At 39.3% G+C, this 27,194-nt stretch overlaps 1 protein-coding gene across 1 annotated transcript; it reads left to right on the top strand.

The window, feature by feature from the left end:
• The first annotated feature begins 5,042 nt into the window (after nt 1–5,042).
• Nucleotides 5,043–20,162, top strand: LOC137090486 (adhesion G-protein coupled receptor G2-like). Its single transcript, XM_067454449.1, has 11 exons — nt 5,043–5,274; nt 5,351–5,519; nt 5,599–5,733; nt 5,855–5,953; nt 6,037–6,073; nt 6,160–6,257; nt 9,595–9,713; nt 9,856–10,121; nt 16,061–16,151; nt 18,953–19,236; nt 19,389–20,162. Exons 1-11 carry the CDS (start codon nt 5,117–5,119, stop codon nt 19,523–19,525), a joined length of 1,593 nt encoding a protein of 530 aa, XP_067310550.1. The 5' UTR covers nt 5,043–5,116; the 3' UTR covers nt 19,526–20,162.
• The last annotated feature ends 7,032 nt before the right edge of the window (nt 20,163–27,194 follow it).

The raw sequence follows: 27,194 nt of genomic DNA on the forward strand, positions 1-27,194 counted from the left end.
TTTGGTACTTGCCATGTTAACAAGCACACACACATACACACACACACACACACACACACACACACACACACACACACACACACACACACACACACACACACACACACACACACACACACACACGCATTTGATTGCATTCAGAAATAATAGTAAATAAAGAGAAATAATGTACACTACAAACATTAAACACTACAAACATAGGTTATTTTAGTTCCCCTCACTCCAAAACAAATCTTTTCGGTATTCAGAACTATATAAAGCCAAAACGAAATAATTTAATGAGGAACTGAAAGTAACCAGTGTTGGACTAACTCCCTCATTCGAGCCCAAATGACTCCATATTTGTGATGTATTTGGATGCTAAACCATTATTTATTATAGGCTTTTGCTACTTAACTCACGTCCAATATTGATGGAAAAAATCATCCTCTTCACATGTGCAAAAATGAGCTTGAGAATAGAGACCTGCACTCCCGCGGGACTCGCGGAACCCAACGCATAGAGTGCGGCGCGGGACTAGATTTGATGGCTGAATGCCGACTTTGCATTACTACCGCAAAATAAAAAAAAAATCTAAAAAGAAACATCTAGAAACAAATAAATTATTATAAAATTAAATTAAAATGATTTACAGGTGGAGGCAGAGTAGGCCTATAACACGTTTTGCTGCGTTGTGCATTGTAACCAATATATTGGTTAAACATAGTATGTTTATTTCTAGAACGCGATGGCCAAACAGAGAAAAATCCACTCACCGCTCAAAAGAGTTTTTGCACAGTGCTGAATTCTGTATGTTGACAAATCCTCTGATTATAACAAAGAAAGTTTAGACATTATGAAAGATTCATTGTTCAGTAATTTTTATTAATAACAGCTTTGTAAGATCGCGTTGAATTGAGATGATAGCTTTTTTGGAATTATGAAGGGAGCACGCACTTTGCAAGTATTCTGCCACGCCAAACCAGGCACACGCTTGCTTTTACGTTAAATTACTTGAAATAGTGTCATGGACGTACAGGAAAAAAAGCGCTGTATACTTGTATGCGGACAGGAGCGGGACGAAACATGAATGTTGCGAGGGGGTGTATACTTGGAAACACCTGAGTGGAGCAGTGCTCACGCTGAATGGCAAGAATTGTTGGCTACTTCTGACTATTTAAACTGAGCTGTGTAACTTTTTATATATTAGATTGGCTGTTTTATTTTGATAATGAACTGACTGCGATGTCAAGTTTGCAATGACATTGTGTGCGCGTGAGGCGCCCGTGCGTAATAGCAGAGGAAACAAATATCTGTAATGGTCATACAGATAATAAGAGAAAGACATTGTTCAAAATTGCAAAAGTGTTTACTTGCATTGTGCTATTGTAAAATAACATAAAGAAAATAAGATTTGCTCTCTATCATCTGGGTTTCCATTTGGTGAGCTTGTTTGGAGGAGCGTCGCGCCTCACGATAATGAACCAAAGTCAGCAGCAACTGTCGCACATTTCTTTCCCCTTTTTTTGTTAATCTGTTAATAATTTATGTCAAATATATTTCATGTATTTTTTACTTTTATATAGGTCTATAGACTTATTTTATGAAAATTATTATTTTTAATTTTTAATGTAAGCTAACTCAAGTCTTCTTAATTGTCCTGGCGACCCATTTTTAAGTCTCAGTTAAGACCCAGGGTTTGAAAACCACTGCTCCAAAGTGAACGTCCAGCTAGTCGTGTCTGAAAGCCGCAATCTTTTATTTTTATTGGTTAAAATTAATATATAATTTTTTCGTGGGAATATTTCGAGTATGTTGGGGCAGTGAGAACATTTATTTTTCATAAAATTCTAAATCCAACGCTCAACTTGTTTGTTGGTGTTTGTCTGTGCAGTAATTTGCCTGTAGAGTAAAAATGTATTTCATATAAAAAAAAAAAAAAAATGTTGAGCACTAATCTGCCAAGAGTTCAATCTACCATGCTCAAAAGGTGAATAAACTGATTATATTGCATAAATATGCAATATAATCAGTTGCATAAATATTTCTGTTGGTCTTTTATTACCTTCAAGAAGTTCTCAGTTTACAAGTCTTTAAAATGTATAACAACTATGTTGACTTGTGTGTTTTTCTTTTTGTTTTTTGAGGTTGTTTGCGAATCCCTGCTGTTGATCCTGGAGCAAAATGTGAAAACGCTTCATATATCAATGATACATGCAGTAAGTCAGTGTTCATAAACTACTCAAACTTGCACACATCCAAATTTCAATCAATCAAAATAAATAAAGTAGGCCTACAACATGCAAAAGGACAGCATGTCTTTTCTCCAGTGAGGTATAACTTATAAGATTAGGGTAATATCAGGTTTTCTTGAGCTTTTAAACATAGAATGTACTTGGTTTGTTAGTTTAGTAATTGACCCTGCGCTAAGCCCCACCCTCCTTAGTTACGGTTGCTACGCCTGTCAATCTTTCCGCCTGGCACGTCTATTACAGTATGTATGCACCGGTGTGAGACATTTCCAAGGAGATAATTAGTCATTTTGGGCGAACAGTTGAAATATCTGAGAGGACAAGACAAAGGGGACTGCAGTATGCATTTGCTGGATATATCCATGACATACTATGCAACCGATTAGAAGCCACCTGATACGCATGTTCATGCACAGCAAGGGTAAGTTAAATTAGAAAATAATTGAATAATTATAAATCAAACAGCTAATCAATAAATCTTATGGAATAAACACAAGACATTAAGTTAGCCTGAACACTTTGCAGTGATTCTCCCGCTTATATTGAGCGTGCCGGCTAATGTTACTCCTCACACATCATGTGTCTAATCCACGCCTTGGACCAGGAACTAGCCAGAGACATACATAAAAACCCCACAGTTACTTGTAACAATACAGCCTTATAATAGAAAGTCACTCTGTCAGACATGATAAACACAGCCCCTGCAACAATTCTTATGATGGTCTTAATTTGCACACAATTTATCTAAACGAACTACGACACAAAACTAATAAATAAAGCTACCAGGCAGTCCTCTTTATAGTCTATATGCTGCATCATGTAATAATTTGCATCAGTCAAAAACCTCATGTTCGTTGGAGCAAACGTAACCGTAGGTGTTTTTTTTTAAAATCCTGTCATCATTTAGTTGTGAATGGAGCCTCACACACTGCTTGATTCAGGCCTGGCATTTCTCACCTTGGGTTTTAAGTTTGGGGATGGAAAAAAATTCCACCCTTTATCCAAACTTTTAGGATAGGTATCAGATTTGCACAAATTCATATGCACAAGTTCGAAAGCTTGACAGACCTTCTGCGCCTAGTTACGGTTGCTAAGCCAAGATTAATTCAGATCGCCAATGTCACGTGATTTCAGCAGTCTGACTCACGATCCGATTAATGAATCGATTCACTGCTTCATAACGGTTCGAAGCTTTGTTCTGAAATCGGCCATCACTATATAAGTCGTTATTTAGTGTTTTTTGCGCACTAACTCTATTCTGGCCTCTTCATCAATGATTGTAGAGCCGCTGTAGTGAGATGGGCTTTGTAACGACGTCTTTAGTGCCTTTATGGGTCTTGAGAGAGGAAATTACATTGGTGTCAATGAAGGCCTTTCTGAGACATCGGATTTCAACACTAATATCTTCATCTGTGTGTGAAGATGAACGGAGGACTGACGGCTGGCCAACCACAGGAGGAATTAATGACAGAAGTTACATTTATGGGGGAACTAACCCTTTAAGGCTGAAGACATGGAGAGGTCTCAGAAGGGCCCTACTTCCCCCACCGTCCCCTGGGACCTTACAGAGATACCACCACTTCCTGTCCAGCTTTACCGTGCATAACTCAAGACACAAGCCGACTTGGGGCTCCAGACTCTGGGCATGGAGGGATCACCCAGTGGACCCCCTATGCCGAGAGTATGAAGCCCCAACTCCCGAGATATGGTCACTTCCTTTGGAAATTTGACTGGGCATAACTTGGGATTCAAGCCGACTTAAGGCTCCATTCTCCCAGCATGGGGGGACCACTAGGAGACCCTTCCGAAAGGCCAGAGTATGGAGCCCCAACACGGCTTCCTTCCTGAGATACACTCAGTCAGACAGTCCAGGTTGACTCCAGCTACAACTCCAGAGTCAAGCCGACTTGAGGCTCCAGAACAACTACTCATCCCACCCAGGGCTGTAATCAAATATTAGTGAAAGGATTTTTTTTAATACCTATGAATCGCTGAATAACTATATTGATGTTTTAATTCCTTAAAATCAATTTTTATATTTGGTGAACAAATCATGGGCTTATTTGGAATAAATGCAGGCTTAAATGGTGCCAACGTACAGCTCTGGAAAAAATTAAGAGACCACTTAACATTGAGAAATTACGGAGCCCCTTGCATGACATCCAAGAGAAAAAAGGTAAATAGTGCGCACGATTTACTATTTCATTCCCTCGAATTTATAAATTATGTGCATGATTTAGTAAATCGAGTGAATGAATTAGTAAAATGTGCGCACTATTTATAAATGAAGGTAACAAAATGCAGACAATTTAGCCTACTAGTTTTTTACTGCACATCATGTGTGGGGCTCCGTAAGAAATCAATGTTAAGTTGTCTCTTAATTTTTTCCAGAGCTGTATAACTAATTAAGCCCATTCCAGACTTCTGACTTTATTCATAAAAAATCTTAATTTTATATTCTAAAATGTTCATAAATTAATTTACACTTTTAAATACATTTTTAAATGAGCGATAAATATTGCATTTTAACAAATGACTTTTCTTATAAACCATGGCAATATCTTAAGCAGCACGTAAACATACTTTATCACTAGAAATATCGATATAACTTGAAAACATTATGCAATCATTCTCCTTTAAAGAGTCAAGAACCCTAGAACTCTACATAGACCTCCACTGAACCTTTTGGTGTATGTGATGAACATGTCTCTACTGTATAATGCAGAAATTAAGTGTTTCTTATGATATATGACATATTAGAACACTTTAATATGTTAATTATTGCATGGTTGCACAGATATATAATTAAAATCCATTCCTTATTTCTTTGTGTTCAAGGGACAGAAGGAAGCAATTATCTTCTGTTTTTGAATGAGAGTGACTGGATGTGTACTACTACTGTCCCGCCACCGTCACACACCACCACAATCAATCCAACTACCGATTTCACAACACAGATCCCAAAAGCCACTCTTGCACAACTTGACACGACAATCACTATCCCAACAGAGACGAGTGAACCTTTTGAACCCGCAAAAGCATCGTAAGTCTGTGGTTACCAGTGACTATAAGTCTAAAACTCTAGTACAGAACACCAAGTGATTCAATCAATTTTGCAGAGAGACTCTGGACAACATGACCTCTATGGTGGAGGAGATGGAAAAAAAAAATATAAGCAATATGGCGATTAAGATGGGAGATGTTATTGGTGTTCTCCAAAGACAAGCCAAGAACACAGAAAGCAAAGACATTCAAATATGCTACTCTCCAAATCAGAACATGATCAACGTAAGGCACGAGAAGCATTAAAGCATGTGGCTAGGATTGTATTGATTTATCAGTTTTAATTCCTCTTTTATATCCACAGGTTGTTGAGAATAACATGAAGGCAGACTTTCCCTGGTCTGTAAATGTTCCCAGGGAGGCCTTTGATAAATCACGACTGGAAAACAACGGAAGTGCGTTTGTTGGAGTTTTACGGTTCAAAAACATGGGAAATAAGGTAATGTGTGCATTGGGTTCTATATTTGTACAAATGTTTCTTAATCTGTTGCATTCACACATTTATATTTGATTATTAATGATTGCTTTTTAATTCTTGTATGGTATGGTTTATTACTTAGGGTGAAAACCTTTTGAACGATGAGGTTTATGGAATAACGATGGGCGCCAATATCTCCAACCTTACCGACAATATTGAAATGTTCTTTACAAAGAAAGTGGTAATGAAGGTTTTGTTGTGAAACTTGTTTTATTATAATCAGACACTGTACAGGGAAAATAATAATTAAACACAATCTTACAGGTCGGTAATGCGTCCTGCAATTCTTGGGATGGCAAAGGTAAATTCACATATTTCTGTATTGATCAGTTCCCATCAAGTTATTTTATATAATTCATTTCATTTGCCACTCTTTTTTCTTTAAAGGAAATCTTAAATGGACAACGTCCGGCTGTAAGACAGACATCAACAATAACACCATAAAGTGCTCATGTTCACATCTGACGTTCTTTGCCGTGCTGATGGTGAGAAGCTTCTCAGAGTTTCAGAGATAAAAACACCATGAATTAAATCTCTATTAGTCTATTAGTCCACGTCTATATGCTAATGAACATGTGCACGATGACTAAAGAAACTTAACAGATATATGCATCTAAAATTTTAAGTCTCTCTCTTTTGGGAAAATCTAACACATTGACAATAAAAAGGTTTAGTCCAAAATGTGTCTAGAATAATAACATTTCTCCAAAAATACAACCTACTTTTTAAAATGAAAGAAACAGAAATGATACTGAAAAAAATAATAAAAAATACTTCAGACGACATTAAAGAGCATCAAACATATGAATGAATTAATTATTTTTTTTAAATGAATAAACACATAAAAACATGAATAAGCAGAGAAACGCCAACTAAACCTCATCAATATAATCATTAGACAAATTCTCATATTGTTTTAAGAATCATTCGCATTATTTATTACTACTTAATCAAAAAGATTTAAGAAGTGAGTCCACCTTAATTAACAGCTGTGAGAGTTTAAGTGTTGTTTATGGATAACAAACAAACAAACAAACAAATATATTCTTTAGACTTGTTGGAAGCATCAGTATATTAGCAAATATTATTTTTAACTTTAAAAGATTTAACTATGCGTGAGTATGTCACCAAAACATCTGAATTCATTCACAAGGAAAGAATACATATATCAACGTATCTTCCCTCTGACCTCAAAATGTACAGGTACTAGGAACATCAACATATTTAGACAGTCAAATTTACAGTGTCATAATACTATAATAGTGTGACCAGTGGTTGCAAAGGCAAAGCAAAGATGTAAATAATACCTGGAGGAAACTAACAAGTCAATGCAAGCCTGTTTCATACTTTTAAGTGCTCTCAGAAAAATAATAATCTAAATACACTGATACTTAATTATCCACAACAATTGTATCTAGTCTTATCTTGATTGTTATCCTAATTTAATTTAAGTGAAAATGACATTTTCTTAGCTATAGATGATATTTAAACAAAAAGTACAAATAGCAATAGATTCTATTTACACTAAGTAAAAATAGCAGTATTTTCTTGTAAAAAGTTTTTAATAGTAGTTAGATGCTATTTATACTTTTTAGGCAGATTTTGCACCTTAGGTCAGAGTCCTGCACGGGTCTGATTTTTAAAATCCACACCCACCCGTACCCGCGGTGCTTAAAACCAGATCTGAACCGTTTTCCGACAGCAGCACTAATTAAAATTAGCACTCGACCCAACCCGCTTTAAATAGAACCGACACCAAACCCGCACCCAAAATAAAATCAGCATTTCATATTATAGACACTCTTACAAAAATGTTTGTTGCCAGGTTATACAGAAGTTATTACACAACCATTAACACAAGGACAACGTCAGTCGAAGCTGTCAAAAGGCTACATTATGAAGAACATATTTATGTGTCCTTATCATCTCTACCAGTCACCTCAGTGTTGTTGTACTTTACACCGTATGCAATAAAAACAGTGTAAATTATTAAATGTATTAAAATTATTAAATGGATGCCACCTGATTGAGACAATAAAGCCCCCTCCCCACACCTACCCCTAACCATTAAACACTTTATTATTAAACACACATTAGACACTTTATTTTCACATTTCAATGATTTTCTTCATTTTTCAATTCAAAATACATGCCTTTTTGATCTGATATGTGATGGCAAAAGGGAGTAGAGCAAGTTTGGCAAAAGTCGAACTCAAACATTATGATAACATTAAAAAGTGTTGGTCAATTTACACCAAAACTTTTTGCCATGTGCCTTACCCCTACACTATTGCTACTGTTGATAGTACAGCATCTTCCGTAAATTTGTCTGGTCCAACCAGAAGTCAGTGGGCGATGTTATTGTAAATAGTCTTTGCAAACAAGGTGGGCTATTTGCATTTATTGCACTGTGACGTGAGTCTGGTGTGGGAGTGGCAGGGGTTAGTTGTCACACAGAGTGAAAAAGGTTGACATTGAGCCGCTAAACCTCCAACCTCCGAAGAATCACCCATTTTAAACAAACAGCGAACAGAGGAGTGTCTGCTAGAGAAAAGAGAACGAGACAGAGCTCGTAATAAAACCAGAATCAACATTTCTGAGAGGTCTGGAGAGAACCGAGTGATTTGAAATGTTGTAAAATTGACGTGTAGATGATACTAGTTCTCTAACTGATTGTAAGCATTATCTGAAGACTCATTTCATTATGATTATAGCTCTGTGCTGAGGAAGTAACGGATCTCTTGACGGGTAAAGCTACAGTAAAGTCAGTCAACTTGAGATCCTTTCCATCTAGACTGATTATTTCTCTTAAAGGACAACTCTGGTGAGAAATGACCCTAGGGGTAACTAAAAGATGGTCAGCGAGTAGATCGTTCTCTGGGATGCGTTTTCATGAAAATCGAATGTAAAGAGTTTTATCTCTAAACACAGATTATCTTATAACGCTTGTCTATGGGGCACAGGGTCAGTGAAATTAAACCGCTAGTTAATATCACTAACAGCTCAACATAGCCTCAAACTAACACGGCAGCATAATGAGGGTCCCTACATGCAAACCGAAGCATTGAGAAACTTTGTAAGAGTACAAACAGTTTAAAAAGAAGATACTTTATAAAGACCATCTTGGAAAACAGCATCGACGAGTCAAGCCACGAACGCTGTGCTACTTATTAAACTGTTTGTACTCTTACAAAGTTCTCAATGCTTTGGTTTGCATGTAGGGACCCTCATTATGCTGCCGTGTTAGTGTGAGCATCTGTTAGTTACCCCTAGGGTCATTTCTCACCGGAGTTGTCCTTTAAGTCTGGTAAAGAATTATTTATGAGCAGTAAGACAAACACACTCATCCGCACAGTCACACAGAGCCGAAGCAGAACCAATACAATGTTCTCCAGAAAAATGCATGCAGAGGGCCAAAAGTTACATAGTGCACCTTTAAATTATCAAATGTCATTGTTCTCATTCGGTATTTATAAGTTGTGATTGGATTGCGCCTTTTTGTTGTTGTTATTTTTTTTAAATGACTGTAAAGAAATCTATCAATCTGTCTGTCTGCTTTTGAATAAAGGTCAATAAATACAGCCAGATGTTGTAGTTAGGACATCTACCAGCTGTCGACTCAGTTATACTAACTAGAGCCATAAAATGAACAAGGAGCATTTGATCTTGGGAGTAAATGTTGAGAAAAATTTGACTTCAAAATGAGATTTTTTAAATGAGATTTTTTGACTTGCAGACATTGACATGATGATGACTAGTGGAAATGAGAGTAATTATCCAGCTGATCTGTGTTTTTCTGTTGTGCTTTCTTTGATCTCTCAGTCTCTGCCCGATAACAGCACAGCACCGTACGTGGAATCATTGAGCTTCATCTCTTCTATCGGCTGCGGCATCTCCATGTTTTTTCTGTCCGTCGCTCTGTTCATGCATTTCCTCTTACGGTAGAGTGTCTTTAATTTGAACATCTAGTTTGTGCTGTTAGTACTTCAAGTATTGAAGTTCTTTGACCAGTTGTGTTTGTTCCTCTTTTGGATGGAAGTGTCTGCATGTTTCAAATACAGGCTGTTTTTCATCTTTGAACAGGAAAGCCAAATCAAATCAGGCCACAAAGATCTTGATAAACATGTTTGTGGCTTTGTTTCTCCTGAATTTATCCTTTTTGACAAACGAGAGCGTGGCCAACACAGGAGACAAGGCTGCGTGCATCTTCATAGCGCTGCTCATGCATTACTCCATGCTGGCTACATTCACCTGGTTCTTCATTCAAGCTCTTCATATGTACTTATGGCTCATCAGACAGAATGTCACCATCACAAACTACATGAGGAAGATCACCGTGTGCGGCTGGAGTGAGTTATATGAACAAAACACCTGTTATTATAGTGTTCACTTAAGAAAATATCTGTTTAAAACAAAAACCAGCAGACTGCAAACTCGAGTTTAGCTGAAAAAGAAAATTGCAACGTTAACAGATTTTGTGGGCATTCCACATTGCATCCCTCTATCCCTCTTTTAAATTTACCTAAAAATACCTAAATTTACCAATTATTGTTGGGGTTTGAAGTAGGGATATGCCCCTTTGGACAGGTACTCTCAGGGAAAAATGTTCTACTTGGGGCACTTGCTTTAGGGAACAGAGTCCCGTGCATTCTTCTGCACATCACATCGGATGCACTAGGGTATTGACATGCTTTTTGAATCTGGCTAGTTTTGCAGAGTCGCTTAATGTTAGGGGTGTGACAAGATCTCACGAGACTAAACTGTGACGAGATTTCTCATTGAGGTAAAAAGCTGTCTCATCATATTCTCATGACCTGGTCATGACGGAGTGAGAGGGGGAAGTTTATATTATGCCTCCACTCTAGTTTTGCTTTTTATAGAAATAAAAACAATTTAATTCAGGTGGATAATCATAACAGTCGCTTCAATTCCATCAGCTCATCTAGAACGAGTTGTTCCAGTCTTGCGAGCTATTCGCAGCACTGATCAAGTGACGAGAAGACGAGTGTGTGTTATGAGGTGTGTTACGTGTTAGTGAAGCGCTCGCATTCAGCGTGTGTTACGAGTGTGTGTTACATGTTAGTGGACAAGACTGTGCTGGAGGATTCGTTGCGCAGCAGATGCCAGACTTATATTTTAAACTGCACGTTCTGCACCACCGCTCCCTAATCACAGAGTATACATATGATCGCGAAATTGAAAGTAAAAGGAAATATGCATTCAAAATTCAAATGCGATTTCAATAATTTACCGCTGTTTGAAAGCGGCTCCCTGAGGCATGAAAATATCTCTGAATATGAAAGATATCTAGTTGTAATCATCTCTTAGCTCTAATGCTTGAAGAAAAAAACGGGTGACGTCACGACCAGGAAAGGATAAATACACCTCCGGTCTGACCAGACTTCAGCAAAACTGCCAAAGCAAAGATCGTAGGGATGCAGGGAGTATGGCAAGGGGACGCAGTGTCTCGTTCCTTTCTCAGGGAACTATGGTTATAGTTATAACATGTTAAAACCTGAGACATTCCCTTTAGGGGAACTTTACACTGTGTCCACTAGGGACAGCTTTGGGAACGAAAAACCAAAATGTCATAATACATAATACCTTTCGTTTGAAACTAGGACCAACTAGGACCAAACTAGGACCAACCGGCCGCATCGCAGACTTCTTTAAGGGAAACCCCCGAAACCAAGGCCTTAGAGGCCGCCATACTCCTAGTAGAGTGAGCTCTGACAGCTAAAGGGCACTGCTGACCCAAAGACTCATAAGCTAGAGAAAAAGCCTCAACTATCCACTTGCTGAAGCCTTGTTTATACTTGACGTGTCCGCATGAGCGCGAGGGTGCGCACGGCAAAAATGACGTCGACACGGAGGGGGTTGTAGTGTGCGTTGGGTCCGCAAGACTCCATTTCACCTGGCAGTGTGCAGCACATTTTTTGTAACTCCGCGCGCAGCTCCGCATTCGAAGATGAACGAGTTCTCGGCGAATCTAGCCGAGCATGACGTCTCATCACACCAGCCCCCAGTTTGCACATACAAATTAGGTGCTTATATTTACAAAATGAGCATACAAAAGCAGAAATAAGCCGTTTTAAATAAAGATCCATGTTTAACCAAATAAATAAATAAATCACGACACTAAAGTTTAGTGAAATTAGGAAATATTTAAAAGATCGTTAATTTAGTGCATATTTTGTTCTCATGTCACAAGTAATAATATCAAGCAAAGGTTTACTGAGTTTTACACAATTCTTTTGTGGTGTGGTTTTTGGTGAAATGTACTAAAATAAATATCACTTGTGTACATTAGCACACTTCTTCTTGACGCTTTTTCCTGTTGGTTTATAGAACAATTACTCCAAGTCGCCCTCTGTCGTTTCAAAGAATAGCACAACGGCGAGCGCGTCAAGTATAAACACCTCGTCCGTTTGGGGAGGAGTGCGCGCAGTCAGCGGAGGCTTGCGCAGCGGAGACAGGCAAAAGTATAAACAAGCCCCTAGTGTATGTTTGGACGTAGGGAGACCCGTTATGCGGCCTAAAACACACAAACAATCGATATCCGCTTTTCGCCACAGGGCAGCTCTGTGGACATAAGCATCCAGTGCTCTCACTGGACATATAAGGTTCAATTTTTCCTGGTCCGGATTAGCAAACGGAGGAGGACAGAGAGCCTGCAGTACTATAGGTCTTGGGACACTGGTTAGTACCTTCAGAACATACCCTAATATAGGGTAAAGGAAAGTTTTAACCATCCCCGGTGAACACTCCAAGCACGTAGGGGATATAGATAGGGCATGAAGGTCTCCTACTCTCTTAATAGAAGAAATGGCAAGAAGGAAGAGTTTCTTTAGAGTCAGAAACTTCTCTGAGATGCTGTCAAGTGGCTTGAACGGAGCCGGTGATAACCCTTACAACACGATAGCCAAATCCCAAGCAGGAATACTAGTGCGCACAGCAGGCCTCAGCCTCTTGGTGCCACGTAGTAAACGAGTCACCAACAGGTTTCTCCCTACAGTGATACCATCCACACGGGCATGGTAAGCTGATAAAGCTGACATAAACACATTTAGTGTAGAAGGGGTTAACCCGGAAGAGCAACAATCTTGTAGAAAATCTAGCACTGGGTTAGGGTTAGGTTAGGGTTAGGGTCAGCAAAATTGAAGAACCCGGTATTGGTATGCTTTTGCCCCCAAAAGCGAACCTCAGGAACTTCCTGTGCTGTGGTTGGAGACATGGAAGTATGCATCTTTTAGATCTATTGTGACAAACCAGTCCTCGAATCTGATTTGAGTCACAATTTGACTTTGCGTCAGCATTTTGAAATTTAGTCTTCTGACTGTACAATTCAAATGACGAAGATCTAATATGGGATGCAACCCTCCATCCTTTTTTGGAGCTATGAAGGAACGGCTGTAAAAAACAGAATCTCTGTCTGATCCAGGGATCTGTTCTATAGCCTCCTTCTTTATTAAGGTCTCTACTTCCTGTTCCATTATCAGAGCCTGCTCGGGGTGCACTAGAGTTAAGAGCACCCCGCTGAATCGAGGTGGGGGGAACCCAAGTTGAATTCTGTACCCTTTCTCTATCGTTTGCAGGACCCATAGCGATATATTTGGTTGAAGCCTCCACTCTGCCAGAAAATCTACTTAGGGAATCAGCCTCTTTTCTCTCCAGCCACTTCAGTGTCGTGAAACATACCTGCAGGCCCTAATCGATTTGACTGTGTTTTTAACCTGCTCGGAGGCCGAGAGTGTGACACATTGTCTAGTGGACGCGGAATCACGAGCCAGCTGGAAGACGCTGCGCCCTGAAGCACTGGCCTCAAGCCTTCTTCGCCTGAAGCATGACTTTCAGGTCGGTCTTTGGCTTAGAAGGCTTCGGCTGAGAGTGACGACCTTGCCCACCGAATCTCTTAGGTGGAGCACGAGATGCGACACTCTCATTTTGCTACTGCCTATATGAAGAGATTGACGGCTGGGGCTGCTCACAGCAGCCCCAGAGGGTTGGTGGCGGCGTGGAAGATACTTTTTAAAAGCTTCTGCTTGCTTCTTACTCTCTTGAAATCTGTCGACGACAGTTCGGCATTGCCGAACAGCGTTCCCAAAGCTGTCCCTAGTGGACGCAGTGTATAGTTCCTTCGTAAGAGAAAACAGTACTGCTGTCTTTTACTGTATATGATAATTTATACACAAAAAGTAGTACTGAAATGACATTCATTACAAGATGATTAGTTAAAGGGGTCATATAATGGTACATGCACTTTTTACAAGTTGATTGTATGGAAATGTGTGTTGGCAGTGCCTGTACACAACCATCCTATAATGATAAAAATCCATCCAGTGTTTTTTTTTTAATCTCCTTATATGTTTCCCCCTGTCTCAAATCAAGCCATTTGACCATTTCACACACACCCCTCCCACAATTGTTGATTGACAGCAGCGTTTTAACACAGACCCGTCCTGAGTAAGATGTTTTCATAGTTCGCCATTGTTGATACACTGGAGCAGAATGGCGTCTAAGAGATTGCGGTGTTCTGTTCTTGGGTGTGATAACAAACACAACATTCATTTTGATGTTGCTAAATCCGAACTGCTGAAGACAGAGTGGCTGAGTTTTTTTTCCAAAGGGAATATTCCCCCCGATCAACGTCAATGCTTTCATGTTTGCGCGAATCATTTCTCACCTGACTGCTTTATAAACGAGGGTCAGTATAAAGCAGGTTTTGGTAAGAAGCTGCTCCTGAAAGAAGGATCGGTACCAACTATTAGTGTTCCTGCTATACCTCCAGAAGAAGTGAGTGCAGCTTGAATCGCTTGCACGCTTCATGATGAATGCGGCTAAAGTTTACAGGGTAAGTTACATTACGGCATGAAAATGTATGACGTTCTCAATATAATTCACAATCCCACGTTTATAATGAACTAAGCGTCATTATGGTTATTGTGTTATTACAAACTGTGTCCGCTGGTGATAAAGTTAATGTGGTAACACTACGCTAAGCTTACTTTTGTAGATGGTTTATAACGGTGTCTGTGGTGACCTAATGTAGTGCTTCAGTCCTGACAGTTATACCTAACACTGCATAGATGTTACGCATCACTGACAAGCCTACATTTACAGATTTTTTTTTTACATGACCATTAGCTGTAATATCAATCTGTCAATGAACTAACGTATACATCAGTAAACGCATAACATTCGTATCTCACTATGCTAACGTTACCCTGCCAGTACAAAGATAGATCAAAGTGACATTACGTAAACCAACCATTCAGAAATGACCAGCTCGCTGGCCATCATCTTTTTCCGGGTTCAAATGATACAGTGTCCTCAGAGACTCCTGTTGCCATTCTTTCTCCAAAATATACCCTCAACTTTTGTCAAAGCAACTCTCCATGTGTGTCAAAATGCCCCACAGAACCAGGTAAAATTAGTGTTTTCTTACGATACTAAGGATCATTTTTAATTAAAGTATATTACAAACTTTTCATTTAGACACTAAAGAATCATATTAACTTGTACAAAGATGGCATTATATGACCCCTTTAAAACATTTCAAATATACCTGCAAACAATTTTTAATTTCTAGTCATGTATTTGGTCATTGTGGATTTCTTAAAAATTTGATGTAAAAATCTTGTCTCGTCTCGCTCGTCTCGTGAGATTATTTTGTCACACCCCTACTTAATGTTATTTTCACTCTGTTTGTGCATATTCACAACTTAGAGGTCTGGCATTTCCTCTGCATGGCACTGGCAATTATGTTCCCCACAGTATCAGTATCACAGTTCAAAGTTCCACTTAAAAAGGGAATATCTTGTGTTGAGAATGCAACCCAGTTTCTGGAGAAGGTAAAACCAGATGTTGCGTATTGCTGCCATACTTCAGGGCATGTTTGCACATCTCCTTCAGACAAAAGAGTTGATGACACTCTGAGTGTAATGTCATGGACTACAGTCTGCCAATAGATTGCTGTGTGTTTAAACATACACCAGACAGTCGAGGGCAAGGGCGTTCACCTTAGTGCCAACACAAGATGCAGCATCAAAGTTCCACCTCTCAGGGAACTGGGTTGCAACCCAAGATGTCTATATATTTTTTTCATAATTTTTTATTTTAGTTTTAGTTATTTTAGTACATCAAGTTAAACTAAATGAAAATGAGAAATGTTGCATTGGCAGATTTTTATATGATTTATGTTTAGTTGAAGTTTATTTTAATTCCACTTACAAAAATGTGTTGTTTTACTTTTAGTTACCTTTAATAACCCTGATCTCCATGTTTTCAGTGTTTCCAACTCCTATAGTCATAGCCATTGCTTCAGTAGGAGAATATAAAGTGCTGATCATAAACACAACATCTGGAAAAAGCCCACAAATGTAAGTTGTTCTGATGTCACAAATGCATGAATTAAATATGACCTATTATGCTTTTATGCCTATATAACTCCCTCCAGTGAGAGTTCTTCTCTATGTCAGTGTCTATGCCACTTAATGCCAAGTCAGTTTTTAGCATGTTGAAAATGGTGGTTATGGTAAAGGACAGGCATTTCACAACACACTGCTGTCAGTCACCAGCTGGTGTGCCCATGTTGACCACTAGTGGGCACTCCTTCCCTGACCACTGCCACTCAGCCCTGAACTTCAATCCTTTGCCTGGACTCTTCAGTAATGATTGCATTCAGTCTATACACAATGTGATTGGCCTGAGCAGAGTTGTTTTTTTCCCAGCTCGCAAGTCTATAGAGAGTTGCTAGATGACACTGGCTTCAAATTAGATTTGCTGCCATTAGGGTGCATCTAGATCCTAGACCCTTTACATGCTATTTTGACTATGATTCTGGATTCTCAAATAAATCTTTGCTTGGATCTTATCCAAAGTCTCAGAACATTCTGTGACAGAAAACCTTGTTCACTTCAAATACAGTAGCATGACAGTTTGGATTCTTCCTCAAGCCAATAAGGAGTGGAGGGCACGATATCAGGCATTGACTGGGGGTAGGTGGATTAGCTCAGTTATTTTGGACCATGGCTGTGGGGCTGGAATATAATGATACTGTTACCAGCAGCCATATCAGCCTGTAGCCCAAGACTGGTTTCCCACTGAAGCTAAGCAGGACTGAGACTGGTCAGTACCTGGATGGGAGACCAACTGGGAAAACCAGGTAGCTGCTGGAAGAGGTGTTAGTGAGACCAGCAGGGGGTGCTCACCCTGTGGTCTGTGTGGGTCCTAACACCCCAGTATAGTGATGAGGACACTGTACTGTCAAAGAGCACCGTTCTTCAGATGAGACGTTAAACCGAGGTCCTGACTCTCTGTGGTCATTAAAAATCCCAGGATGTCCTTCGATAAAGAGTAGGGCTGTAACCCCGGCATCATGGCCAAATTTGCCCATTGGCCTCTGTCCATCATGGCCTCCTAAAAATCCCAATATAATGATTGGCTTCATCACTCGGTCTCCTCTCCACTATAAACTGGTGTTGGGCGTTCTGGCGCAATATGGCTGCCATCGCATCATCCAGGTGGATGCTGCATATTGGTGGTGGTTGAGGAGATTCCCCCTTCTATGGAAAGCGCTTTAAGTGCTTAGAAATGTGCTATATAAATGTAATGAATGAATTATTATTATTTATTATTTCTGATCTAATAGATATCTTTAATGAATGCCTGGACTACAATTTTGCCTCCACGGCAGATGGAGGGACGTAAAAGCTTAGTTCACCTTAAAAATTATAATTCTGTCATTAATCACTTACCCTCATGTCGTTCCAAGACCTTTGTTCATCTTTGGAAAACAAATAAAGATATTAGTGTTGAAATCCGATGGCTCAGAAAGACCTTCATTGAAACCAATGCCATTTCCTCTCTCAAGACCCATAAAGGCACTAAAGACGTTGTTACAAAGCCCATCTAACTACAGTGGCTCTACAATCATTTTATAAAGCCACAAGAATAGTTTTTGTGCACAAAAAAACAACAACCAAATTTCAAAACACTGCTTCATAAATCCTTTGAGCTTAATGAATCAGTGTTTTGAATCGGTGGCTCGGATCGCCAAAATCATGTGATTTAAGCAGTTTGGCGGTTTGTCACGCTGATTCAAAATGATTCAAGGCTTTACGGAGGTATGTTTTGAAATCGGCCCAGCACTATATAAGTCGTTATTTCGGGTTTTTTGCGCACAAAAACTATTCTTGTTGCTTTTTTGGGTGACCTAACCTTTTAAGACTGGTTTTTGGGGTTTCATTGACTATCTCCAATATCAAAGTCAAATAGTTAAGCTTGTGTCTTTGGACAAGATTGTCACTACACCTGTGTCTTCAGACAAGATGGCCGCCACGCCAGAGTCTTCAGCCAGGATGCCCGCTATGGCTATGTCTTAGGACAAGATGGCCACTACAGCTGTGTCTTCAGCCAAGATGGCTGCCACGCCACAGTCATCAGCCAAGATGGCCGCCAGACCAGTCTTCAGCCAAGATGGCTGCCACACCAGAGTTCTCAGCCAAGATAGCTCACTCGTAAAAAGGAGGAGAAATAAGGCTTCCTCCATCCCACATGGCCCAGAGGCCATGCAAGCTCCATATTTGATGTCTGTCCTGTAGGTCTCTCACTGATGCCGGCTAAAGCCCCTAACTAGAGTCCAGCGATGGCTCCAGCACCTGACCAGAGTCTGGTGATGGGGGAGGGGCTATAGGTACCTGGAGTCCAATCCCTCCTGGTTCCCTGAATTGCCTGTACCTCAATGGCAACTTCCTGCACCTCCAGGGCTCCCTGAATCGTCTGCACTGCCATGGACCCCCAGCCTGCCAACGCCACCCTGAAGGCTTTCTAGCCTGCCAGATTTGCCCATGCTCCACAGCCTGGATCCACCCATCCTCCAAGTCCCAGATCCGCCAAAGTCTGTGAGCATTCTGTGACAACTGCTCCAGCCAACCAATTAGAGCACATTGTGCTTTTCAGAAGGTGGAGCCTCATAGGGACAGAAACTAAACAGAGCAATACTGACTGACTGGGAAAAGAGGAGCTTCAACAATAAAAAATATTGGGGGAAATAATCAACATTCAAGCAGGAAAACCTGCTTTAGTAGAGCCCCCAAACAACATGAAATCTCTGTAAAAGGGTACAATTAAAGACATAACTTTTCAAATGTCAACATTTTCTATTCTCTTCTAATTACAGGTGCTGGATTACTGATAATGTTATTCACTACATAGTGAACATTGGTTACTATGCCTTAGTCTTCATCTTCACAACTGGAGTCTTCATCATGATCGTCTCTAAGCTTGTCCAAGCCCGACACATAAAAGCGACTGATGGCAAGAAAAAGACGTTCAGAAAGCAGGTCATGATGGTGTTGAGTTTGTTCCTGCTCTTCGGCTTGACGTGGGCTGTGGCGTTCTTCAGTTATGGGCCGATGCTCATTCCCTCATATTACATCTTCACTGTGTTGAACTCATTTCAAGGTGAGAAACAATCACCAGGTCCTGCATAGACGATTGTGCGCAATTTGGTTGTTCTTTTGGTTACATTTTTTTTAATTAAACAAATAAATGTAATGATATCTGAAAAGTTTATGAATTAGTTGAAATATGTTCTACTGATTTTTCTTTTTCAGGGTTTTTCCTCTTCCTGTATTACTACCACGTTCACAATGATGTTGAAGGAAATTTCTCAGATAATTCAGAAAGCTCTGAATCTACCACAACTGTTGTTCAATCCAGAATTAATGCCGTGGAAAATATTTATAATTAGCAGAATTAAGGTTTCTTTATCTCAGACTTTTTTAGACTGATTTCTTCTCGGCTGAGACGAACTGTAAGGGCTGATTTAAAACTGGACTATAACGTTATACAACCTGGATCACCTTGAGGAATATATCAATGTGCACTACAACAGATTCTGCAACACCATGAACAGGGACAAACCAGAAAACAAAAAATGTAAAGGAAAAAAAACCCTCTAAACTCAAAGAGACTCCAAACTCTGTCAAATTTCACTCAAGTGCAACACCATCCATATCACCCAAACCACTGTGCTGCACCGAGATAAACGACATTCAGCTTTCCAATGAAAATAAACTTTCCGGATTTGATGCCAGTAGTGCACTCATTGAAGCCAAAGAACTCCAGGAACTGCTAGGACTGAACAAGCAGTAAACAAAAGGAAAATCTTGAACGTCAAAACTTTTCCGTATCTGTAAACAGATTTTCCCAATCTGAAAGCAGATTTTTCCAATCTGAAAAAAAAAATATAAAAGGGAAAATGGGGACCATTGCAGTGGACAAATTATACATAGATGGACAATTATGTTGTGATAAGGGCATTACCTCCTGGCTTTTTTAACCCTCCACTCCATTCCTGAGTCAATAACGGCCATGATCATGATCCCCCCCCCCCCCCCCCCCCCCCCCCCATGAAACATGATCACCCCTCCCGCCTCTATTTCTTATTCTTTCACAAAAATCTATAAGATGTGATACTATGTATGTATATAATGCTTTCTGTTTTTGTTGTGCTGTGTGCATTCTATAACTTCTGTATCTTTAGTTTTGTTCGTCTGTAACAGCACTGCCATATTATACACCAGTGTATATAAATATTAAGCTTTGGCGAATATTATCGCTTTACCTATCTTTTTACTTTTACTCCTATTTTAGTAGCACAAGTTCATAAAGCCCTATTAAATTTAGATTGTAAAAAATCAGCAGGGCTTGATAATATAGAGCCTTTTTTTTTAATTGCAGCAGATCTCATAGCAGAAACTATTGCTTCTATTTGTAATTTAAGTTTAAATTCTAATGAAATTCCCCATGCATGCGAATCAGCTATGGTTCTGCTGTTGTTAAAAGGAGGTGACTGCTATGAATTAGATAACTACTGTCCTTTTTCAAGGTTATCAGTGATGGCAAAAGTTTTTAAGTCTTTCGTAAATGATCAAATAAAGCGATTTTTAACGGAATATTATACGTTTATTAACGTTTCAATCAGGTTTCAGGTTAGGACATAGTACAGTAACAGCGACCATGCTGGTCACGAATGATATTATTGCTTCTTTAGATAATATTCGACACTGTGCTGCTCTGTTTGTTGATCTCTCAAAAGCCTTTGATTCTGTAGATCAGAATATTTTGTTGGAGTTGTGTATGTTTTAGCAAAATAAGTATAAATGGGTTAAATAATTATTTTTGAGAAAGAACTGTGTGTTTCAGTCGAAAATGTCACTTCTATAAATTTTAAAATGAATAAAGGTTTTCCACAATGATCAATCTGAGCACAAGTTTTATTTTCAATATATATTAATGCCCTAGGTAATGAGATAACTACAGCTAAACTACATTTATACACGGATGATACAATTATTTATACTGTCATTTTGGAGTCAGACCTGAGTTTCAGTAGTCATGTCAAAGCAATAACTAAATCATCATACTATCATCTGAAAAATATTGCAAGAATTAGATGCTTCATTTCCAGGCAAGACTTAGAGAAACATGCTTTCATCACCAGCAGGGTAGACTATTGTAATGTCTTTTCACCGGCCTTCCCAAAAAGACCATTAGACAGCTGCAGCTCATACAGAACCAGAACATATGACCATATCACACCAGTCCTCAGGTCTTTGCACTGGCTTCCAGTTACATCTAGGATAGATTTTAAAATAATATTACTCATAAATCTCTTAATGATCTGGGCCCTCAATACATTGCAGATATGCTGATTAAATACAAACCCAACAGATCACTCAGATCAGCAGGATCAAATCAGTTAGAAATACCAAGAGATCACTCAAAGCAAGGAGAGTCTGCCTTTAGCTATTATGCCAGCCGCAGCTGAACCAGCTTCCTGAACAGATCAGATGTGCTCCAACAGTAGCCACATTCAAATCCAGACTCAAAACAAATCTGTTTAGCTGTGCATTTACTGAATGAGCTCTGAGCCACTGTACGTCCGATTGATCGCACCTTATCTTATCTATATATCATCATTTTATTATTTTTATTTCTCTTTGCAATCTTATGCATCTGTTGATTATTATTTTTGGTTAGGGCTGTCTGACTGGATGAGATTGGAAAAGGAGAGGAGTGTGCTTCGCTTCATTCTGCTTGTGGTAGCAGACAGTGAAGTGGACTCAAGAAAGCGGAGGCCCTATGGGGCAAAGGTCATGACTCCTACAGGAGGCTGTCTTGGACCGACTTGTAAGGTCCAGGAGACATTGCGAACCTGCTCCATCTCTTCCAACAGCATGACAGGGTGTGCAAATGGTGCTCAAAACACCATGCTCCTCACACAATTAACAAGAAGTGTTTTTAATCTAAAGTTGATGTGATTATTTAATTAAATTACTAGCCGTCAGACCGTTCATCTTCAGACACAGATGAAGATATTAGTGTTGAATTCCGATGGCTCAGAAAGGCCTTTATTGACACCAATGTCATTTCCTCTCTCAAGACCCATAAAGGCACTAAAGACGTCGTTACAAAGCCCATCTCACTACAAAATATTTTGATTCTCTCGATCAAAGAGTATGTTCTGTTAGACACATACACATAAGCAAAACGATCTATAAAAATGCAATACTATTACATATAAAACACGTTTTACTCACATAAGTGTGTTACACCATTCCAGTCAGATCTAATGTAGAAGAGCATTGTGTTTTAATCTTAAATGTCTGCAAATCCAGCATTGACCTGAGATTTGTTTACAAACGATTCCGCAGTGAACTGAAGTGAATATGTCTTCCCTACGTCAGCTGGAGCTTCATTAAAAATAAAGTTAAATCACACATTCCTAATATTACGATCAGAAGGAAGCTTATGCAGGAGACTTGTGTTCTTCCACAACCAGGAATAGTGCAATATCTTGCCATCTTCTTCACAGCTTTTAAGCTTTCATCAATTTATATATACATACATACACACATTTCTCTTCTACATTGTGGTGCATTAAAAACACATGAAAAGATTAGGGGGAAAATTAGCTCTCTGCCGGGAGTATGAGTGATACCCTTTTCAGCCCATGTGCGAAAGTTGATTATTTTTTTATTGCTAATGAAGTCACGGTTGTTCCACAATGGGGTGCGGATAGATGGAGCTAGTATCGAATTTGTGATTTGGTGAAATTTCCACCAGGCTGTCAGAGTGGAAGCTATAGTTACAGCCTTAAAACGTGTGTTGTTTGATTGTTTTTGTGAGGAATGGTATGTCAGCTATATTTCATTCTTTGCATAGTGATTGTTCTATATCTAGCCATATAATATCGGATTGGGTGGGGTGGGTCCATTTGTATATGTATTGCAGTTGGTTAGCTATCGAGTAATAATAAAAATTTGGTGCTTCTAGTCCTCCTTGAGCCTTGTTTTTTTGTAGTGTAGTGAGTTTTATCCTTGGTGTTTTATTTTTCCAGTAGAAGTGAGTGATAATGGAGTCTAATGATTTAAACCAGGTGAGTGTGGGGTGGCTTGGGATCATTGAGAATAGATAGTTGATTTTTGGTAAAATTGTCATCTTTATTGCTGCTATTCTGCCAATTATGGAGATTGGAAGCAAATCATCTTCTATTTTTTTTAGCAGTGGTGTGAAGTTAAGTGTTACCAACTCTGACAGTCTGGAGGAAATCTTGATGCCTAAGTAAGTGATGTGATCATGACATATAGGTATGGGTGATTGGTGGGGTGCCACATCCCATTTGGATTTATGTAAAGGGAGGATGGATGATTTGTTCCAATTTATTGCGTAATCTGAGATTTTTGAAAAAGACTGGATTGTTTTAATTATTTCTTGTGAAGATACTAGAGGTTCTTGTATAAATAGCAGAATATCATCTGCATAAAGTGAGATTTTATGTGTTTGTTGTGGTGTTTCAATACCTTTGATTGATGGGTTTTGGCGGATGGCTGCTGCTAGAGGTTCAATAAAAATGGTGAATAGAGATGGAGAGAGTGGACATCCTTGCCTCATTCCCCTGTGCAGGGCAAAGCTTTGTGATGTTAGTCCATTGGTTGTGACTGTGGCAGACGGTGATGTGTATAAAATCTTGATCCAGTTAATAAATGACTCTCCAAAGCCAAATTTTTGTAGTGTGGTGAATAAAAATTTCCAGTTGACCCTATCAAAAGCTTTTTCTGCATCTAAGGTGGCAATGAGAGTATCTTTCTGTTGTACTGATGAGTAATGCATTAAATTGTATAATCTGCGAGTATTGTTGGATGCGTGTCTACCCTTTATAAAGCCGGTCTGATCAGGATGGATGATATGTGGTATTATTTTTTCAATTCTATAGGATAATGCTTTGCTGATAATTTTTATGTCAACATTTATAAGTGATATAGGACGGTAGTTAGATGTGAGGGTGTGGTCTTTGTTAGGTTTAGGGATGAGTGATAAAAACGCTGTGTTCATGTGGGATGGGAATTTAGCATTTTGTTTTATTTCTGTTATTGTTCTACTGAATAGTGGGAATAAGGTTGACCAAAAATGAATGTAGAACTCAGCAGGGAAGCCATCCGGTCCTGGTGCTTTATTAGTTTGCATGTGATTGAGCGCAGAGTGGAGATCTTTTTCAGTGATTGGTAATTCGAGAGAGTTCATTTGTTCCGGGTTGAGTTTTGGTAGAAGGGTGTTATCGAGGAATTGGTTTATGTCTTCTTGGTTTGGGTCCAGATCCGATGAGTATAATTGTGTGTAGTATTCTTCAAATATTTTGTTTATCTCAATTGGAGAATTGGCTAGCTTCACTGCTGAGTTTCTAATAGAGGTTATAGCTGTTTTTTCTTTATTTCTTTTGATTTGACTGGCTAAATATTTACCGGATTTGTTGCCATGGTGAAAGGTCTCATGACGAAGTCTGTGAATAAGAAACTGGTTTCTTTTGTTTATTATTTCATTAAGCAAATATTTATTTTCTCTTAATTCTTTATGGATGGTTTCTGATGGGGTTGTTTGCATGTAAAATTTCTAATTTTTTAATTTTTTCTTCTAGTTGGACTTCTTTTTCTTTTTCCTTCTTTTTTTATGGACTGAATATGATATAATTTTCTCCCGTAATACTACTTTCCATGTTTCCCAGAGAAGTGATGCTGATGACTTTGGAGAGTCATTTATTTCAAGGAAGGATGTCCACTCTTTCTTGAAGTAGCTGTCAAATTTTGGATCTTTCAAGAGTGGAGAGGTTTGAAAGAGAGGAAAAGAAATTTGAAAAGAAGGAGGGGTCATCAGAGTTTGGTCCATAAATGTTGCCAATTGTGATTGGATTATTGTCGATTGAAATGTTAATAATGATAAAACGGCCTTCAGGATCTGAAATGGTTGTATGGTGGTTAAATTGTATTTTTTTGTTAATTAAGATGCATACTCCTTTTTGTTTTGAGTTATAGTAGGAGGAAAAACAGTGGTTAAAGTATGTAGTTTTTAAGCAGTTTTGTGTTGATTGTGAGAAGTGAGTTTCCTGTAATAAACATATATCAGCTTGCATATTTTTTAGGTAATTTAGGACTTTGTTTTTTTGTGCTTGTGAGGCAACTCCACGAATGTTCCAAGTTAAACATTTTAATTGCATGGCCCTATAGTGTGTACCTCATAATTATGCTGTGTGAGTATAAGTCTCTCTCTCTCTCTCTCTCTCTCTCTCTCCCTCTCTCTCTGTGTGTGTGTGTGTGTGTGTGTGTGTGTGTGTGTGTGTGTGTGTGTAGATCTACAATACCAAATGATATACAAAACAGCACAAACATAAAAACCTGTAACCGACAACGAAACATATAAACAGTGAGCAAGAAGACTAATTTGGTGCATTTTATGTGTGTGTGCGTGGTGCAGGTAGTTTAATGTGAGAATATACATTGATAAGGAGAGAGAGAGAGAGAGAGAGAGAGAGAGAGAGAGAGAGAGAGAGAGAGAGAGAGAGAGAGAGAGAGAGAGAGAGAGAGAAAGAAAGAAATGTGAGGATGATACAGTTAGAATGAGAGAGGAGCATGGGTGGGTCTATTGTCTATACATCTTTTACAGTTTCTAGAATTAGTAAAGCCATGGAGTAGTGTCCTTGTCTCTGAATAGTTGTCCATCAATATATAGTTTGTCTACTGTAATGGTTGCTTTTTTACCTTGACTGATCATTGTCTTGCGGATGGCGAAGAGTAGCTTACGTCTGCGGATGATCTCTTGTGGAAATTGGTCGTTGAGTCCGTAATGAGTCCCTTTTAGCTGCCGGCCTTGTCGCTGAACCAGTACTTTCTGTTTGAAATGTTCAAATTTGACAATGATGGGCCGGGGTCGGGTAGAGTTGTGGAGTTTCTGTCCTAAACGATGTACGCGGTGGAATGTGATGTGCTCGACAGTCCCTGGTGTAAGTTTGAGCTGGTTAACCATGAAGTCCTTAACAGATTTTTCGGGGTCTTCGGTGGATGATTCGGGAATGCCAGAAAAGATTAGATTGTCTCTCATACTGCGTGACTGTAGATCCAGGATGGTTTCTTGCATAGCTTTGTTTTCGGCGGTGACGGAGGTGAGTTGAGTGGTTACAGTCGAAAGTTTAGCGGTGAGTGAGTCCACAGAGCTTTTAAATGATTTGTTTTCTTCTGTAAGTGAATCGACTTGTTGTTGACTGTATTCCAGGCTATGGCGAAGATTTTGGAATTCTTTGTGAAGTACTTCGATTAATGAGAGTCTGGAATCCAGGTTTGATAAGCACTCGTTGATTGATAAAAGTATTTCGGAACAACAGTTTGTTTTGGTAGGAGTGGATGTTGGTGAAGATGAAGAATCAGTTAAACTGGGAGAGTTCGAACTGCGCGGTTTTTTGGCTTTGCGTGATGGGCTCATTGTACATAGTCTATTGAAGCATTTGTCAATGTAGTCCTCCAGGTGGTCCAGGTCTGAGTCGTAATCCAGGTTTTAATCGGGTGATGTCGTAGCGGGGAAGAAGAAGAAGAAGAAGAAGAAGAAGAAGAAAAAAAGAAAGAAAAAAAACTCACAGAAAGATAACAGTTGAGAAAAAAGCAGAGAAAAAATTGTAATTTTTCTAGCAGCGCGCTGCCATGTTAGATCACGCACCCATCACACGCCCATCACCAAGTCACATGATCTTCACGCCCTCACCTGATCCTCACCTTCAGTGTTGGAGTTCCTCCAAAATCGTTTCTCTGCAGGGCTTACCCCGTCCACACTTAAGGTGTATGTGGCAGCTATTGGAGCTTTCCACACTCCATTAGGTGATTGGCCTTTGGGTAGGCACCATTTGGTTGTACGTTTCCTCCGTGGGGCACGGAGAATGAGGCATGTAGTGCGTACCAGAGTTCCTACATGGGATTTGGCCGTGGTTCTCGAAGGTCTGGGCGAGGCCCCCTTTGAACCACTGGATGCAGCGGAACCTAAGAATCTGACACTTAAAGTGGCGTTCCTCCTAGCCATCACTTCTCTTAGGAGAG

Source organism: Pseudorasbora parva, chromosome 10 (assembly GCF_024679245.1).
Source record: "Pseudorasbora parva isolate DD20220531a chromosome 10, ASM2467924v1, whole genome shotgun sequence".
NCBI classification, from domain to species: Eukaryota; Metazoa; Chordata; class Actinopteri; order Cypriniformes; family Gobionidae; genus Pseudorasbora; species Pseudorasbora parva.

Coding starts and splice junctions, on each gene's coding strand:
- LOC137090486 (XM_067454449.1), top strand. CDS start 5,117: ATGTGTACTACTACTGTCCCGCCACCGTCACACACCACCACAATCAAT. Junction 5,734..5,854: donor TCAAAAACATGGGAAATAAG/GTAATGTGTGCA, acceptor TTTATTACTTAG/GGTGAAAACCTTTTGAACGA. Junction 19,237..19,388: donor TGTGTTGAACTCATTTCAAG/GTGAGAAACAAT, acceptor TTTCTTTTTCAG/GGTTTTTCCTCTTCCTGTAT.